The 20,485-nt window shown below is 37.9% G+C and overlaps 1 protein-coding gene across 8 annotated transcripts in view; it reads right to left on the bottom strand.

Annotated features, from left to right (window-relative positions):
* The window catches only part of LOC101112888 (zinc finger protein 782), a 73,764-nt gene that overhangs the window by 39,778 nt on the left and 13,501 nt on the right, over window positions 1-20,485 (bottom strand). For all 8 annotated transcript variants that reach the window (XM_060409047.1, XM_042243024.2, XM_060409048.1 and 5 more), the window contains one exon: window positions 10,709-10,835. In XM_060409047.1, coding sequence (XP_060265030.1) covers window positions 10,709-10,835 — 127 coding nt within the window. The remainder of the gene's footprint in view (window positions 1-10,708; window positions 10,836-20,485) is intronic.

Genomic DNA, 20,485 nt, shown 5'->3' with positions numbered 1-20,485 from the left:
CTGAAACTCCAGTACTTTGGCCACCTCATGCGAAGAGTTGACTCATTGCAAAAGACTCTGATGCTGGGAGGGATTGGGGGCAGGAGGATAAGGGGACGACAGAGGATGAGATGGCTGGATGGCATCATGGACTCGATGGACATGAGTCTGAGTGAACTCCGCGAGTAGGTGATGGACAGGGAGGCCTGGTGTGCTGCGATTCATGGGGTTGCAAAGAGTTGGACACAACTGAGCGACTGAACTGAACTGAGCAACTGAACTGAACTGGACTGATATAGTCACGAGAGTAATGGAAAGTTTTACGCTAGCATAATGAGGTTTACAGATGAGTGGAACGGTACAGAGAGCCCAGATATACATCCAAACATCTACAGTCAACTGGTCTTCACAAGAGTGCGAAAAACACAAAATGGGGAGAGTACAGTCTCTTCAATAAATAGTACTGGGAAAACTGGACATCCACACGTAGAAACTGAATCTGGACTCTTGTTTCACACTGTACACAAAAATCAATTCAAAATGGATTGAAGACATAAAGGTAAGATCTGAAATCACAAAACACTTAGAAAAAAACTTAGGTAAAAGTTCCTTGACATCAGTCTGGGCAATGGTTGTTACATGACAACAAAAGCATGGACAACAAAGGCAAAAACAGACAAGTGAGATCAAACCAAAAAGCTTCTGGATAGAGAAGGAAATAATCAACAGAATGAAAAAGTTAACTCAGAGAATGGGTGAAAATATTTGAAAACTATAATAATAATTATGAGTAGATATCTAAAAAAAATGTAAGAGTCTTACAACTCTACAGGACAAAAGCAAATAATCAGGTTAAAAATGGGAAAAGGACCTGAGTAGACATTTCTCAAAAGAAGCATACAAATGTCCTACAGGAATATGAAAATGTGCTCAACATCGCTAATCATCAGGAAAATGCAAATCAAAACCACAATGAGGTATCACCTCACACCTGTTAGAAAACGGTGATGATCAAAAAGACAAAAGATAAGTGTTGCTGAAGATGTAGGGAAAACAGAACCCTCCTACACAGATGGTGGGAATATAAGTTGGTATAGCCATTATGTAAAATAATAGAGTTTCTTCAAAAAACTAAAAACAGAACTAATTTCTGAGCCAGAAATTTTACTTCTGGGTATTCAAAGCCAGTGAAATCAGTATCTGTACTCCATGTTCACTTTAGTATTGTTCAAAATACTCAAGATATGGAAACAATCCAAAAATGTCTATTGGCAGATGAATGATTAAAGAAGATGTGGTATACATACAAACAATAGAATATTATTTAGTCACAAAAAGGAAGGAAATCCTAACATCTGCCCTGACATGGATAAAACTAGAGGACATTATGCTAAGTGAAATAAGCCAGACACAGAAAGACAAATACTGCATGATCTTGGTGGAATTCAGAAGAAACTCATAGAAACAGAGAGTAGAATGTTGGTTTCCAGGGCTTGGAGAGCTAGAGAATGGGAAGATACTAGGTAAAGGGATGCAAAATTCAATTAACCAAGATGAATAAACTATGGAGATCTAATACACAAATGTGACTATAGTTAACAATATTGTATTTTATACTTGAAGTCTGCCAAGAGAGTAGATCTTTTGTGTACTCAAGGCTCCACCTCCAACCTCCAAAAAAAGTAGCTATGTCAGATGCTGGGTATGTTAATTAGCTTGATTGTGGCCATTATTTCACAAAGTATACATATATACTTTGTGAAATAATGGAGGAGAAGGGGACGACAGAGGATGAGATGGCTGGATGGCATCACTGACTCGATGGACATGAGTCTGAGTGAACTCTGGGAGTTGGTGATGGACAGGGAGGCCTGGCGTGCTGCAATTCATGGGGTCGCAAAGAGTTGGATAGACTGAGTGACTGAACTGAACTGATACATATATAAAAACATCAAGTCTTATACCTTTGTTGCTATTGTTTAGTTGCCCAGTCATGTCCAATTCTTTGCAGCCGCACGGACTGCAGCCTGACAGGCTTCTCTGTCCATGGAATTTTCCAGGTAAGAATACTGGACTGGGTTGCCATTTCTTACTTTAGGGGATCTTCCTGAAGATCAGGAAGTGAACCTGCAGGGAATGAACCCGCATCTCCTTCAATTCTCCTGTATTGCAGGCAAATTTTTTACTAAGCCACTAGGGCTTCCCTAGTGCCTTATACCTTAGATATAACAATTTTTGACATTATACCTCAATAAAGATAGAAAAAAATAGGCAAAAGTCATGAACAGACATTTACTATCTAAGGATATAGAGATGGCATATGAACACATGAAAAATATTTCAATTATCACTAGCTATTAAAAAAGGCAAGTTAAGACCAAGATGAAATATTACTACACACCTATTACGATGAACAAGTGGGGTTTACCTTTGGGACACAAAGACGGTTAACTATATGCAAATCAATCTATGTGCCACACCACATTAAATAAATGAAAGAAAAAAAAAATCTCAAAAGATGTAGAAAAAGCATTTTTCTAATACAAAAAATAGTGACAATACCAAGTACTAGGAAGGATAAAAAGTAACTGGATTTCTCACAAACTACTGGTGGAAATGCAAAATAGTACAGCCACTCTTAGTAAACAGTTTGGCAGTTTTTATTTTCTTAAATTGAGGCATAATCGATCTACAAATTATGTAAGTTTCAGGTGTACAACATAGTCATTCACAATGTTAAAGGTTATACTCCATTTATGATTACTATAAAATATTGGTCACATTCTCTGTGCTATACAATATATTCTTGTACTTTATTTATTTTAAACATAGTAGTCTGTCCATCTTATTCCCCTACCTCCATCTTACCCCACCCCCTTCACCTTCCTCACTGGTAACCACTAGTTTGCTTTCTCTGTGAGTCTGTTTCTTTTTTGTAATATTCACTAGTTTGTCTTATTTTTAGGTTCCACATATTATATTGGTTCCACTATATAATATAGTGATATTATACAGTATTTGGAAAGCTACAAATATAAAGCTTCCTTTGTAGCTCAGTTGGTCTGCCTGAAATGCAGGAGACCCAGGTTCAATCCTGGGTCAGGAAGATCCCCTGGAGAAGGAAATGGCAACCCACTTCAGTATTCTTGCCTGAAGAATCCCATGGACAGAGGAGCCTGGCAGATTACAGGCCATAGGGTCACAAGACTGGGACACAACTCAGTGACTAATCCACCGAACAGTATCTGTCTTTCTCTGTCTGTGTTATTTCACTAAAGCATAATACAGTCCAAGTCCACGTACGCTGTTGCATATAGAAATTTTCTTATAGCTGAGTAAATATTCCACTTTATATATATATATTTATCTGTGGATGTAAACTTAGGTAGCTTTCATATTTTGGCTGTTGTAAATAATGCTATGAACATTGGTGTGCGTGTATCTTTTTGAGTTAGTGTTTTAATTTCCTTTGGATATATACCCAGGAGTGGAATTGCTAGTAGTTCTATCTTTGGTATTTTGAGGATACTTCATACTGTTTTCCACATTTACTGCTTATTGCACCAATTAATATTCCCACCAATAGTATACAAAGGTTCCCTTTTCTCCATATGTTCGCCAACATTTGTTATTTGTAATCTTTTTGATAATAGAGTTTGATAGTTTCTTAAAGAACAAAATATATACTTAGCATACAACTCCAATCACATTTCTGGGCATTTATCCCAGAGAAAAATTTGTCTTACACAAAAATCTGAACATGAATGTTTGTAGTATCTTTATTTATAATAGTCCCAAATTATTAACAACCAAATATGCTTTAATAAGTGAATGGCTAAACAAACTATAACACATTCATTTATAGAGTGGAATACCATTGTAGTAAAAAATAAACTGTTGATATACACACACTACAACTTGGATGGATTTCCATCTCAACACGTCAGAATCTGCATGATTCCATTTACATAATGTCCTGGAAATCGTACAGATGAAGAGCCAATTAATAGTTGGCAGAGATTATGCATAGTGTGGGAGAAAGGATGGATATGAAAATAAAGAGGTAGCATGGAAGAAATCTTTGTGGTGATGGAATAGTTCTGCATCTGAATTGTTGTGGTGATTACATGAATCCACATATAGCCTAGCACACCAAAATCACAATTAACTGCTGAATAACCATTGATAAGAAAGACTGGAATCTACCAGAAAAAAAGATATTCTACATCCAAAGACAAAGAAGAAACCATGACACAGTAGTTGGGGAGTCCTCACAATGTAATCAAATCCAACATCACCCAGGTGGGTGAACCACCAACTGGAGTGACAGCTCTGAGCCCCATGCCAGACTTTTCAGCCTAGGGGTCCAGAATAGGGAGGAGTAGCTCCCAGACCATGTGGCTTTGAAGACTAGTAGGTCTTGACTGCAAGAGTACCACAGGACTGGGGAAATACTCCGTTCTTGGAGGGTACATACAAGGTCCTGCACACACTGGGCCCAGGGGCAAAGCAGTGACTCCGAAATGAAAAAAAAAAGAAAAAAAAGGTTGTGACTCCATGGGAGCTTGGGCCAGACCTACCTACCAGACTTGGAGGTCTCCTATGGCAGCTGTGGCTCTCTCTAGGGTCTATAAGCTGGTGGCGGACACAGAAGGGACATAAACTCTGGCTAGAAGTAGACATTTTTGGTTCTTGGCAATGAGATTTTGCCCCACCCAACAGCTCCCACCTAAAAGCTCCAGTGCTGGGACACCTCAGGCCAAACAACCAACAAGGTGGGAGCAAGCCCGATCCATCAGCAGATAGGCTGCCTAATGACATCTAGAGCCCATAGCCACCTCTAGATATGCCCCGTGACACAGCCCTGCCTACATGAGTGACAAGACCCAGCTCCTCCACCAGCAGGCAGGTACCAGACTCTCCTGCCAGGAAGCATGCAAAGGTTCCAGACAAACCTCACCCACCAGGGGACAGACACAAGAAGCAAAAAAATTACAATCATGCAGTCTGAAGAACTGAGTCCTCAAACAGGTCAGAACCTATCCTAGGACCAGCTGATCTCTGGTCCTTAGGTGATGAGAGGGGAGTGTACTGATGGGACACATAGGACATCCTCTACAGAAAGTACTATATTCATAAAAATACAAATAGAAATTTTTAAAGGGATGGAAAAACAGCATTTCCCAGATAAAGATACAAGATAAAACCCAGAAGAACAACTTAGTGAAGTGGAGATAACCAATTTATCATAGAAAGAGTTCAGAGTAATTATTGTAAAGATGAACACAAAATTGAGGAAAAGAATGGACACATAGAGTGAGAAGTTACAAGAGGTTTCTAGCAAAGAGTTAGTAGTATAAAGAACAACCAAAGAGAGTAGATGAATACACTAACTAAAACAAAAATACACCAGAAAGAAGCAACAGAATAAACGAGGCAGAAGAATAAATCAGTGAGCTAGAAGAGTGATGGAAATCACTGCTGTGAAACGAAATTAAGAAAAAGGAATGAAAAGAAATGAGGATAGTTTATGAGACCACTGGGCCGAGGTCAAAGGCAATAGCATTTGGATAGTAGGGGTCCAAGAAGGAAAGAAAGGGACTGAGAAAACATTTGAAGAGATAATAGGTGAAAACTTCCCCTACATGGGAAAGGAAACAATCACCCATGTCCAGAAAGAACAGGGAATTCCATGCAGGATACACCCAACGAGGAACATGTCAAGACACTGAGATCAAACTGACAAAAATTAAAGACAAAGAAAAAAATATTAAAAGAAGGTAAAAGCAAAAAATAACATACAAGGAAATAAGACTATCAGTTGATTTTTCAGCAGAAACTCTGCAGGCCAGAGGGGAGTGGCACAATGTATTTAAAGTGCTAAAAGGGAAAAATCTACAAATGACAACACTCTACACAGAAAAGGCTTTTGTTCAGATTTGATGGAGAAATCAAAAGCTTTATAGACAAGCAAAAGCTAAGAGAATTCAGCACCACCAAACCAGCTTTACAATAAATGCCAATGGAACTTCTCTAGGTGGAAAAGAAATGGCAATAACTAGAAACATGAAAATTACATAGTGGGAAAGCTCACTAGTAAAGACAAACATATAGTAAGGTAGGAAATTATTTACACACAAGTATATCAAAACCAGTAATTGTGAGATATGGAGAGTAGAAGCACAAGGCTTTCTGAAATGTAAATAGAAATTAAGAGACCAGCAACTTAAAACAATCATGTATATATCAATATATGCATACTGCTATATGAAAACATGGTAACTGCAAACAAAAATCTAAGATAAACACACAGAAGAGAAAAGGAATCCAAACAACAAGAGAAGAAAACAAAGGAAAGAAAGAAAAGGCCTGCAAAAAAATCTAAACAATTAACAAAATGGCAATAAGAACTTACATATTGATAATTACCTTAAATGTAAACAGAGTAAATGCTCTGACCAAAAGACAGAGACTAGCTGAATTGAGAGACAAAGAAAGAATTGTACATATGTGGTCTACAAGAGACCAACCTCAGATCTATAGACACATACAGACTGAAAGTGAGAGATGGAAACAGGTGTTCCATGCAAAAGGAGATCAAAAGAAAGCTGGAGTAGTAATACCATATCAGACAAAATAGACTTTAAAAATAAAGACTGTTACAGAGGACAAAGAAGGATACTACATAATGATCGAGCGATAAATCCAAGAGGAAGATAAAACAATTCTAAATATGTATGCACCCAGCACAGGAGCACCACAATATATAAGACAAATGTTAACAGCTATTAAAGGAGAAGTCAGTAGTAACACAGTAGTACTGGGGAACTTTAATGCCCCACTTGTATCAATGGATAGATTATCCAGACAGAAAATGAATAAGGAAACAGGGGCCTTAAATGATACATTAGACCAGCTGGCCTCAACTTATATTTACAGTGTTCCATATGAGAGTTGTTATTAGGTTGCTAAGCTGTATCTGACCTTTTTGTGACCCCATGGACAGAGGACTCCAGGCTCTTCTGTCCATGGGATTTCCCAGGAAAGAATATTGGAGTGGGTTGCCATTTCCTTCTCCAGGGGATTTTCCTGAACCAGGGATTGAACTTGTATCTCCTGCATTGGCAGGCAAATTCTTTATCAATGAGCCACAAGGGAAGCCATACAAAAGTAGCAGAATACATAGTCTTTTCAAGTGTCAATGGAATATTCTCCAAGAGAGATTACATGCTGGCCCACAAAGCAAAACTTGGTAAATTTAAGAAACTTCAAATCGTATCAAACTTTTTTTTTCCCCCAACCACAATGATATGAGATTCAAAATAAACTGTAGGGAAAAAACCCAAACACATGGAGGCTAAACAACATACAACTGAACAACCAAAGGATCACTGAAGATATCAAAGAGGCAATCAAAAAATACCTTGAGAAAAATGAAAATATGACAGTCTAAAACCTATGGCATGTAGCAAAAGTAGTTCTAAGAGGAAAGTTTATAGCAACTGAAGCTTACCTCAGGAAACAAGAAAAATCTCAAAAAAAGAAAAAAAAAAACAAAACAGCCTAGCCTTACACCCAAAGCAACTAGGAAAAAACAAACAAAACCAAAAGGTAGTAGAAAGAAATCATAATAATCAGAGCAAAAATAAATTAATAGAGACAAAGAAAATAATAGCAAAATCAATTAAATTAAAGCCTTCTTCTTTAAAAAGAAAAACAAAATTGATGAACCTTCACTCAGACATATCAAGAAAAAAGAGAGGGCCAAAAATCAATAAAATTAGAATTGTAATAGAAGTTACAACCCACACCATAGAAATAAAGGCTCATAGATGACTACTACAGGCCAACAAAATCAACAAAAAATGGACACCTAAGAGGAAGCAGTTAAATTCTTAAAAGGTAAAATCTCCCAAGATTGAACCAGGAAGATACAGAAAATATAAACAGACTAACTACCAGTATTGAAATTGAATCTGTGTTTTAAAAAACTCCCAACACAGAGAAGTCCAGGACCAGATAGCTTCACAGGTGAATTCTAGCAAACATTTAGAGAAGACCTAACACCTATCCTTCTGCAGTTATTTCAAAAAACCACAGAAGGTAATTTCCATTAAAATTTCCATTACCTTCTTCCATTTTTCAGGCAACTTCATAATTCCATTTCCCCAAAACTTTTTTTATCTTTTTGAGCAAAGAATGTTTCCAGGGTCCTTTTACAGTCTCCAGGGGAGCTGAAATTTCTTCCATTAAGAGAATTTTGTAAAGACCAAAATAAAAGGAAATCTGAAGGTACAATGGCTGGTGAATATGGTGGGTGAATCAGAACTTCCAGCCAAAGTGCAACAGTTTTTGCCCAGTCATCAAAGAAACATGTGGTCTTGCATTAGCTTGATGGAGACTATGCATTTTCTGTTGACTAATTCTGGACACTCTTCATCAAGTGCTGCTCTCAGTTGGTCCAACTGGGAGCAATTCTTGTTGGAATTAATTGTTTGGTTCCCCAGAAGGAGCTCATAACAGGATTCCCTTACAATCCCACCACACACACAACACCATCTTCCTTGGAAGAAGACGCCTTTGGTGTGATTGGTGGTGGCTCATTTCACTTGCCCCCACAATCTCTTCCATTTCACATTATTGCACAGTATCCACTTTTCAACACCCATCACAATTTGTTTTTAAAATGGAACATTTTTATTACGTTTCAGTAGAGAAATACATGTGAAATATGGTTAAGAAGGTTTTTTCACTTCGCCTAGGTGGAACCTAAACATCAAAGTGATTAACATAACCAAGCTGGTGCAAATGACTTTCAAATCTTGATTTGGATATTTTGAGTATGTCAGCTATCTCCTACTTGATGTAACATTGATTCTTCTCAGTTAATGTCTCTATTTGATCATTATCAACTTCAACTGGTCTACCTGACCATGGAGCATTGTCTAGCAAGAAATCTCCAGCACAAAACTGCACAAACCACTTCTGTCTTGTTTGATGAGTCACAATACCTTCTCCATACACTGCACAAATCTATTTTTGTGTTTTAGTTGCATTTTTACCTTTGTTGAAATAATAAGGCATAATATGTCAAAATGGATGCTTTTTTCTTCCATCTTCAATATTAAAATTGCTACACAAAAATTCACCAATTTTGATAAGTTTTTTTTAAAATGGATGCTGATATGACAGCTGTCACAATAAAATCTAATAAACTGGTTTCGAATGACATTAAAGACAACTAAAGCACTACTCGAGCCATTTTATGGGAAAAAAACAAATGAACCTTTTGGCCAACCCAATATAAAATAGATAACAACAAGGATGTACTCTGTAGCACAGAGAACTATACTCAGTATTTTGTAATAACCTATCAGGGAAAAGAATCTGGAAAAGAATATATAACTGCATCACTCTGCTGTATACCTGAAACTAACATGATATTATAAATCAACCATGCCTCAATACAGAATTATAAAGTAAAAAAATGATATAAAGATATTTACATTAATTGTACCAATGCCTATTTCCTTGTGTTAAGACTATACTATAGTTATATAAGATATAACCATTAGGGGAAACATAAAGAATACAATTGTTCTAAATCCCTGAATCTTAATCATGTCATATAAAAAATTTTTAAGTATATATGCAAATATATGCATATATATATGCATATATTTTAAGTATATATGTTTACATCTGTAAACATTTTCTTCTAAAAAGGTAAGCCAGACCTGGAGAGGAAACATTTTCAAAACATGTATCTGGTAAGATCTGAACTCCTTCAACTCAACAATAAGACTCAAACCAAAAAACAAAATGAAAAAAAATGGGCAAAAGATTTGATGAAACACTTCATTAAAGGAGATTATGAATGGTTAAAAAGCACATGAAAAGAAGTTCAACATTGTTAATTACCAGAGAAATGCAAATTAAAATCCAATAAGATGCAATTAGATGCAACTAGACATTAACTACAATGGTTAAAAATAGTAAGACTTACCAAACCAAATGCTGGTAACCAAACAGCAATGGAACTCTTAGGCATTGCTTATAGGCATGAAAAACAGTAGACCCAATGGGGAAACATCTGGAACTTTCAGAATAAGTTACATATAAACTTACCAGAAGGCTAGGTAAGCCCACTCCTAGGTATTTACATAAGAAATAAAAACATATTGACACAAAGACTTATATGTGAATGTTCATAGAAGCTTTATTCATAACAGCTCCAAACTGGAAAAACACCCTTGAAGCCATGAGCTGAAAGAATAACAAACTGTAGTATATGCACACAAAAGAATTCTACTCAGGATAAAAAGAATAAACTGGTGATACACACACAGGAGTCTCAAAAGCATCATGCTAAATGTGGAAGTCAGACAAAAGATACTATATATAAATTCATTTATATAAGATTCAAAACAAGGAAAAAGTATTGAATAGAAAATAGATCAGTGATTGGTTGGCATCTGAGAAGAGGTATGAGAGGAAGGGACTCACTGTAAAGGGGTACAAGGAATTTTGGGGGGATGATGAAGATATTCCAAGCCATGACTCTGATGATGGTAATCTACTGCGTAACTTTTTAAACTTATTGATTTGTACAATAAAGTGCTGAATTTTATTTTTCATTTAATATTCCTCAATAAAAGTAATTAGTATTTTTAAAAAGAAAAAACTGAATCTGCATTCTTGAGGAAGTTGCATGGTAAGGTCTGCTCACCCACTGAGACGAGGTGGCTGTAGTTCTCCAGCATTACATCTCTGTACAGGGTCCTCTGAGCAGAGTCCATCTGATGCCACTCTTCCTGGGTGAATTCCACAGTCACATCCTTGAATGACACTGATGCCTGAAACAATATATTTCTACTCAATCTGAGGGTTCAGAATCAGGACGTAGAAAGTATTTTTGAAAACTAACTCATACTATATTTTCTGTTTATGTTTTAATGATTATTTTATATTGGTCTATAGGTGATTTACAATATTCTATAAGTTTCAAGTGTACAGCAAAGAGATTTATATATATATATATACATATATTCTTTTTCAAATTCCTTTCTCATTTAGATTATGACAGAATACTGAGCAGAGTTCCCTGTGCTATACAGTAGGTCTTTGTTGGTTATCATTTTAAACATAGCAGTGTGTATATGTCAATTCCAAACTCCCAATTTAGCCCTCCCTCCCCACCTTTCCATCCATGATGCTGCAAATGGCATTATTTCATTTTTTAATGGGTGAGTAACATTCTACTGTATATATGTACCACATCTATATAGATTCTTTGATGAAGATTTAGGCTGCTTCCAGGCTGTGGCTACTATAAACAGCACTGCAGTGAACACTGGGGTGAATGTATACTTTCAAACCATGGTTTTTTCCTAACATATGTTTAACTGTTTAGAGTTTAAAACAAAATGCTATAAGCAACTCTGCCTTTACACTAGAACAGGGTTTCTTCAATTTTGCACTACTGACACTCTGGACCAGATAAAGCTCTTTCTGTGGAAGACTGTCCTGTGTATTCCAGGATGTTTACCAGTATCCCTACTTCTACTAATCAGATATCAATAGCATCAACCAAAAATATCTTCAAATACTTGCAAATATCGCCTAGGAAGAAAAATCTCTCCTCATTAGTGGACAATATCTTCAGCAACAAAACAAACTACCCAATTTTAGGGATGATCTATCCTAAGGCAAAGCAACAGAGATAAAGAATGGGAATTAATCCTTAGAGGAAAAAAATCTGGTCACTTTTTTTTTTTGTATAGCTATACAAAGAAATGCTCCACAACCAACTGATAGATGCTGATGCCATACACAGAGACTGGAAAAATAAATAAGAACCAGAGGTTGGGTCACAGAGAGTAGATGTTGTTCAACTGTACTCAAAACACCTGTGGAATTTACAAATAGAATTACTTCATGATTGGCTGCATGATCCTGGAATGAAGAAGGGAGGTCTAAAATGAAAAAAAGGATTTAGGAGACGTTAGTCCTTAAGATGATAATTGAAGTCATTAGAGAAAAACGGTTGGTTCAGAAAGGATATAGAAATTTTAGGAAAGAAAACAATCAAGGAATAAATTCAAGGGAATACCAAAATTTAAAAGTATGGTATAAAGATAAGCCAGGAAGACTGAGAAATAAATTCTCAGTGGTAAAAAGAGAAAACAAAAATATTAAGAATGAAGTGAAGTGAAGTTGCTTAGTCATCTCCAACTCTTTGCGACCCCACTGACTGTAGCCTACAAGGCTCCTCTGTCCATGGAATTTTCCAGGCAAGAGTACTGGAGTGGGTTGCCATTTCCTTCTCCAGGGAATCTTCCCGACCCAGGGATCAAACCCAGGTCTTGTGCGTTGCAGGCAGACACTTTACTGTCTGAGCCACCAGGGAGAATTACAACCAAATATTGTTTCTCTAGTTTAAAGGAATAGACTAAACATACATACTTATATCTCCTGTCTCCAAAAACACATTCAGGTAAAATACAAAACTTTTAAAGTAATAAAAATATGACAAAAGAGGAATGCAGAAAAACCCCAGCACAAGGCCTGAATTTTGAAAAAATTCTGGAAGATAGAGGGTAAGGTAATACTAGATTAAAAAAAAATTAGAACATTATTGCCCACAGTCTAATGCAAACATAGAAGTGGGCAAAAGGAGCAGTGCACTAGTGAGAGCCCAGAAAGATGTCTAAGCTTAAACTAGAGAAAGCGGATAGTAGGAAGAATAATAAACAGAATCACTTTCCTATTTAAATACAGATAACATCATTTAATGAGTGAGAAAAGGCTGGATACAAATGTCATTTGGATAAATAGATAGCCATCTGGAAAAGAGAGGTCTATATATCACATCACAGAGCAGGAAAAATTAAAATATATTCAAGATTTAAATGTGAAAAATAAAACCATATTCTAAAAGACTACAAAGAACAATTCTTTTATATCGTTATAGTGGGTAATGGCCAACAATGACTAAAAATCAACAAAGCATAAAAGAAAAAAATGCTAAATTCGACAATATAAAGATAAAATGTTTTCAAAAGACTCTGAATAGACAAAGCAATTTTGAAAAAGAAAATAGAACTGGGAGAGGGGATCAGGCTACCTGACTAGAGATCATACTACAAAGCTACAGCCATCAAAACAGTATGTTACTACCCCCCCAAAAGAGACAACTCAAAACTTATGGGATGCAATAAAAGAAGTGTTAAGAGGAAAGTTTACAGAAATACAAGCCAACCTCAAGAAACAAGAAACATCAAATAAACAACCTAACCTTAGAATATAAAGCAATTAGAAAAAGAACAAAAAACCTGATGAAGTTAGTAGAAGGAAAGAAAGCATAGAGATCAGATGTTTTATTTATTTTGAAATAAATGAAAAAAGAGCAAAGTTCAATAAAACTGAAAGCTGGTTCTTTGAGACAATAAACCAAGTTGACAATTAGCCAGACTCATCAAAGAAACAGGGAGAAGACTCAAATCAACACAATTAGAAACGAAAAAGAAGAAGCTACAACAGACAATGCAGAAATACAAAGGATCATAAAAGACTACTACCAGGAGCAACTATGTGCCAAAAAAATGGACAACCTGAAAGAAATGGACACATTGTTACAAAAGTATAACCTTCCAAGACTGAACCAGGAAGAAACAGAAAATATGAACAGACCAATCACAAGCACCAAAGTCAAAACCATGATCAAAAATCTTCCAACAAACAAAAGCCCAGTGCCACACAGCTTCAAAGGCAAATTCTATCAAACATTTAGAGAATAGTTAACACCCATCCTACTCAAATTTTTCCAAAAAATTGCAGAAGGAGGAATACTCCCAAACTCATTCTATGAGGCCACTCTCACCCTGACACCAAAATGAGACAAAGATACCACAAAAAAAGAAAATCACAGGCCAATATCACTGATGAATATAGATGCAAAAATCCTCAAAAAAATTACAGCAAACAGAATCCAACGACACATTAAAAGGATCATACACCATGATCAGGTGGGGTTTATCCCAGGGCTGTAAGGATTCTTGAATATACATAAGTCAATAAATGTGATATACCATATTAACAAATTGAGAAATAAAAACCATAGATCATCTCAATAGATGCAGAGAAAGCTTTTGACAAAATTCAACATCCATTTATGATAAACATTCTCCAGAAAACTAGCATAGAAAGAACCTACCTGAACATAATAAACGCCATATACAACAAACCCACCCCAAACAACATTCTCAATGGGGAAAAACTAAAAGCATTTCCTCTAAGGTCAGGAACATGACATGGGCGCCCACTCTTGCCACTGATAGCTTACGGTGAATGCTGCCAGATTTGTGATCTCTAAAAAAGATGTAGCTTCAGGACCAAGGACCAGGCTTGATCACTCAAAAGAGCTTTTCTGTAGCAGTTTTATTAAAGTAAGAAAAGGGACAGAGAAAGCCTCTTGACATAGACATCAGAAGGGGGATGGAGAATGCCCCCCTTGCTAGTGTTAGTTATTAATTATAATAACTTTTTAAATTAGTTATTAACAATAAATCAAAAGACTGTCTCAAGGTTGTAAAGATCTTACTAGACCCACTCCCATAATTTACATTTTAAGATAACAGGATTAGCTAGAAGGTTTTCAGGAAGGAGAAACTATCCTCAAGCAGGACACATCGTTGTTATATAATCCTTCAGTTCAGTTCAGTTCAGTCAGTCGTGTTTGGCTCTGCGACCCCATGAACCACAGCACGCCAGGCCTCCCTGTCCATCACCAACTCCCAGAGTTTACCCAAACTCATGTCCACTGAGTTGGTGATGCCATCCAACCATCTCATCCTCTGTCGTCCCCTTCTCCCCCTGCCCTCAATCTTTCCTAGCATCAGGGTCTTTTCAAACGAGTCAGCTCTTCGCATCAGGTGGCCAAAGTATTGGAGTTTCAGCTTCAACATCAGTCCTTAGTACAGAGTTTAAACAGAGTTGTTTGTTGTGTAATCATCAGACTAAGGAATGTAGAGGGGAAAAAAAGATGTCCTTTCCTCCTCCTTGAGAATTCCAGATCCCTATCTCTGCCTTGAGAGCCCAAGACCCCTTCTCCTCCTCAGAGACCCCAGACTTCGTATCAACCTGCCTAGGAATCGACTCTCTCACCACTACTATTCAATATAGATTTGGAAGTCCTTGCCATGGCAATCAGAAAGGAAAAAGAAATAAAAGGAATCCAGACTGAAAAACAAGAAGCAAAACTTTCACCATCTGCAGATGACAGGATACTAAACACAGAATACCCTAAAGATGCCACCGGAAAATTGCTAGAGCTAATCAACGAATTCAGTAATGTTGCAGGATACCAAATGATACACAAAAATCCCCTATATCCGATGCTAACAATAAAAAATCAAAAAGGGAAATCAGAAAGTAAACAATCCCATTCATCCCTGAAACAAAAAGAATAAAATATCTAGGAATAAACCTACCTAAAGAGATAAAAGACATACATGCAAAAAACTATAAGATATTGATGAAGGAGATCAAACAGATGGAGATATATACCATGTTTTAAATTAGGAGAATCAATATTGTGAAAATTTGAGACTACTACCCAAAGTCGTCTACATATTCAATGCAATCCCTATTCAATTACCAATGGAATTTTTCCAGAACTAGAACAAAAAGTTTTACACATTGTTTGGAAACCCAAAAGACCCCGAATAGGCAAAGCAATTGTGAGAAAGAAAAATGGAGATAGATGAATCCATCTTACTGACTTCAGACTATGTTACAAAGCTATACTCATCAAGACAATGTGGTACTGGCACAAAAAGCAAAATACAGCTAAGCAGAATAGGATAGAAACCCCAGAAATAAACCCATGTACCCATGAGTACCTTATTTTTGAAAAAGGAGGGAGGAATATACAATGGAGAAAAGAGAGCCTCTTAGCTGGAAAAACTGGACAGCTACATGTAAGAGAATGAAATTAGAACACTTCCTAACAAACTCAAGTCGAATTAAAGACTTAAAGGTAAGGCCAGAAAATATATAGCTCTTAGAGGAAAACACAGACAGTACATTCCTTAACATAAATCACAACAAGATCTTCTCTGACCTCCTCCTAGAGCAATGGGAATAAAAACAAAAATAAACAAATGGAACTCTGTTAAACTTAAAAGTTTTTGCACAGCAAAGCAAACTGTAAAGATGAAAATACAGAAAATACAGAATGAAAATACAGAAAATACAGAATGTCTCCCCTCAGAATGGGAGACAATAATTACAAAGTAACTGACAATTAATCTACAAAATACATAAATCGTTCAACAGAAGGAAAACAAAACTGAATTAAAAAAATGACAAGACCTAAACAGACATTTCTCCAAAGATGACACAGAGATGGACAACAAACACGTGAAAAAAATGCTTAATGTCACTCATACTAGAGAAATGCAAATCAAAACTACAATGAGGTATCACCTCACACCAATCAGAATTGTCATCATCAAAAAATCTACCAACAATAAACGGTGGAGAGGATGTGGAGAAAGGGAACACTCCTGTACTCCTGATGAGAATGTAAATTGGTACAGCCACTGCAGAGAACATCATGAAGATTCCTTAACCAACTAGGAATAAATTTACTATATGACCTAGCAACCCCATTACTGAGCATATAGCATGAAAACATGACAATTCAAAAAGACGCACGTCCCAATGTTCATACAACATTATTTACAATAGCCAGGACATGGCCGAGTAGAAGGATGTGCACCCTTCTCCTCCAGTGAGAACATCAAAATCACAACTACCAACTGAACAACCACTGACAAAAGGATATTGGAATCCACCAAAAAAAGGATAACCCACGTCCAAGGACCAAGGAGAAGTTACAACAAGGTGGTAGGAGGGGCACAATCATGTTAAAATCAAACCCCATACCTGCCAGAGACTCTTCGAGGGCATAAACACAATCTTGTGTGCACCAGGACCCAGGGGGAAAATGCAGTGACCTCCACAAGAGACTGAGCCAGACCTGCCTGTGAGTGTTTCAGAGTCTCCTAAGGAGGTGTGGGTCAGCAGTGGCCTGCTGTGGGGACAGGAGTACTAGCAGCAGCAGTCTTGGGAGGTGCAACGTGTTGACATTAGCCCTAGGATAGAGCCTGGAGCCCTACCATAGAGCTGCCAGGTGGGCGATGCACAAACTGGAAAACAACTATAACAAAAAAGTTCTCAATGTGATTCAAAGGTTCGAGGCCCCTCATCAGACTTCCCAATCCGGGGATCTGATAAAGGGACCAGGAATCCCCAGGTGTGAAGGTCACTGCAATTTGACTACAGAACAATTTCCAGAGGACTAGGGAAACAAGCTGGTTTTAGAAAAGGCAGAGGAACCAGAGATCAAATTGCCAACATCTGCTGGATCATTGAAAAAGCAAGAGAGTTCCAGAAAACATCTATTTCTGCTTTATTGACTAGGCCAAAGCCTTTGTGTGGATCACAATAAACTGTGGAAAATTCTGAAAGAGATGGGAATACCAGACCACCTGACCTGCCTCTTGAGAAACCTGTATGCAGGTCAGGAAGCAACAGTTAGAACTGGACATGGAAAAAAAAAAGAACTGGACATGGAACAACAGACTGGTTCCAAATAGGAAAGGGAGCACGTCAAGGCTGTATATTGTCACCCTGCTTATTTAACTTATATGCAGAGTACAACATGAGAAATGCTGGACTGGAAGAAGCACAAGCTGGAATCAAGATTGCCGGGAGAAATATCAATAACCTCAGATATGCAGATGATACCACCCTTATGGCAGAAAGTGAAGAAGAACTAAACAGCCTCTTGATAAAAGTGAAAGAGGAGAGCGAAAATGTTGGCTTAAAGCTTAACATTTAGAAAACGAAGATCATGGCATCCGGTCCCATCACTTCATGCCAAATAGATGGGGAAACAGTGGAAACAGTGGCTGACTTTATTTTTCTGGGCTCCAAAATCACTGCAGATGGTGACTGCAGCCATGAAATTAAAACGTGCTTACTCCTTGGAAGGAATGTTATGACCAACCTAGACAACATATTAAAAAGCAGAGACATTACTTTGCCAACAAACGTCCGTCTAGTCAAGGCTATGGTTTTTCCAGTAGTCATGTATGGATGTGAGAGTTGGACTATAAAGAAACCTGAGCGCTGAAGAATTGATGCTTTTGAACTGTGGTGTTGGAGAAGACTCTTGAGAGTCCCTTGGACTGCAAGGAGATCCAACCAGTCCATTCTAAAGGAGATCAGTCCTGGGTGTTCATTGCAAGGACTGATATTTAAGCTGAAACTCCAATACTTTGGCCACCTGATGTAAAAAGCTGACTCATTTGAAAAGACCCTGATGCTGGGAAAGATTGAGGGAAGGAAGAGAAGGGGACAACAGAGGATGAGATGGTTGTATGGCATCACTGACTCAATGGACATGGGTTTGGGTGAACTCTGGGAGTTGGTGATGGACAGGGAGGCCTGGTGTGCTGCAGTTCATGGAGTTGCAAAGAGTCGGAAACGACTGAGCGACTGAACTGAACTGAACTGAGGGAAACAGAGACTCTTGGAAGGCACAAAGAAAACCTTGTGTGCAACAGGACTCAGAGGAAAGGAGGAATGACCCAACAAGAGACTGAGACAGACTTGCCTGTGAGTGTGTGGGAGTCTCCTGCAGAGGTGTAGGTTGACAGTAGCTTGCCACAGGGTCAAGGGCACTGGCAGCAGCAGTCCTGCTAGGTGCGGTGTGTTGGCCTAAGTCCTCTTGGAGGAGGTCGACATTAGCACTACCATAGAAAATGCAGACTCCAGGATGGCTCCATCTCAGGCCAAACTACAGGGAGGGAGCTCAACCCCACCCATGAACAGAAAACTGCTTTAAAGATTTACTGAGCAGAGTCCTGCCCACCAGAGCAAGATCCAGTTATCCTCACAGCCATTCCCTCCCATCAGAAGCTTGCACAGACCTCTTATCCTCATCCATCAGAGGGTAGACAGAAGAAGCAAGAACTGCAATCCCATGGCCTCCAGAATGAAAACCACAATCTCAGAAAACTAACCAAAATGATAACATCAATTACAGCCTTGTAACTCAATGTAACTCAATGAAACTATGAGCTGTGCCATTCTGGGCCACCCAAGACAGATGGGTCATGGTGGAGAGTTTTGACAAAATGAGGTCCACTGGAGAAGGGAATGTCAAACTACTTCATTTTTCTTGCTTTGAGAACACCATGAACACTATGAAACGGCAAAAAGACATGAAACTGGAAGATAAGCCCGCAGGTTGGTAGATGTCCAATATACTAATAGAGAAGAGTGAAGAAATAGCTCCAGAAAGAGTGAAGAGCCAAAGTGAAAACAATGCTCAGTTGTGCATGTATCTGGTGGTGAAAGTAAAGTCCAGTGCTGTTAAGCACAATAATACAGAGGAACCTGAATGTTAGGTCTATGAATCAAGGTAAAGTGGATGTGGTCAAAGAGCAGATGGCAAGAGTGAACATCAATATTTTAGGAAGAGAATGGGTGAATTTAATTCAGATGACAATTAAATCTACTATTGTGGACAATAATCCCTCAGAAGGAATGGAGTAGCACTCATAGTCAACAAAAGAGTCTGAAATGCAGTACTTGGGTGCAATCCCAAAGATGACAGAATGATCTAGGTTCAATTCCAAGGCAAATCATTCAACATCACAGTAATAAAATTCTATGCCCCCCCAAAATAATGCCAAAGAAGTTGAAGCCAAACAGTTCTATGAAGACCTACAAGACATTTTAGAACCAACACCAAAAAGAGATGTCCTTTTCATCATAAGGGATTGGAATGCAAAAGTAGGAAGTCAAGAAATACCTGGAGTAACAGGCTTCTCTAACACCACAGTTCAAAAGCATCAATTCTTCAGTGCTCAGCCTTCTTCACAGTCCAACTCTCACATCCATACATGACTACTGGAAAACCATAGCCTTGACTAGACGGACCTTAGTCGGCAAAGTAATGTCTCTGCTTTTGAATATGCTGTCTAGGTTGATCATAGCTTTCCTTCCAAGGAGTAAGCTTCTTTTAATTTCACGGCTGCAGTCACCATCTGCAGTGATTTTGGAGCCCCAAAAAATAAAGTCTGACACTGTTTCCACTGTTTCCCCATCTATTTGCCATGAAGTGATGGGACCAGATGCCATGATCTTCGTTTTCTGAATGTTGAGCTTTAAGCCAACTTTTTCACTCTCCTCTTTCAAACTTAGACAGGGTATTAAAAAGCAGAGACATCAATTTGCCGACAAATGTCCGTATAGCCAAAGCTATGGTTTTTTTCCAGTAGTCATATTCGGATGTGAGAGTTGGACCATAAAGAGCACTGAGCACCAAAGAACTGATGCTTTCAAACTGTGGTGCTGGAGAAGACTCTTGAGAGTCCCTTGGACAGTAAGGAGATCAAACCAGTCAACCCTAAAGGAAATCAACCCTGAA

This window comes from Ovis aries, chromosome 2, assembly GCF_016772045.2.
Source record: "Ovis aries strain OAR_USU_Benz2616 breed Rambouillet chromosome 2, ARS-UI_Ramb_v3.0, whole genome shotgun sequence".
Taxonomy (NCBI): Eukaryota; Metazoa; Chordata; class Mammalia; order Artiodactyla; family Bovidae; genus Ovis; species Ovis aries.
This window is presented reverse-complemented; position numbering and strand designations above follow the sequence as displayed.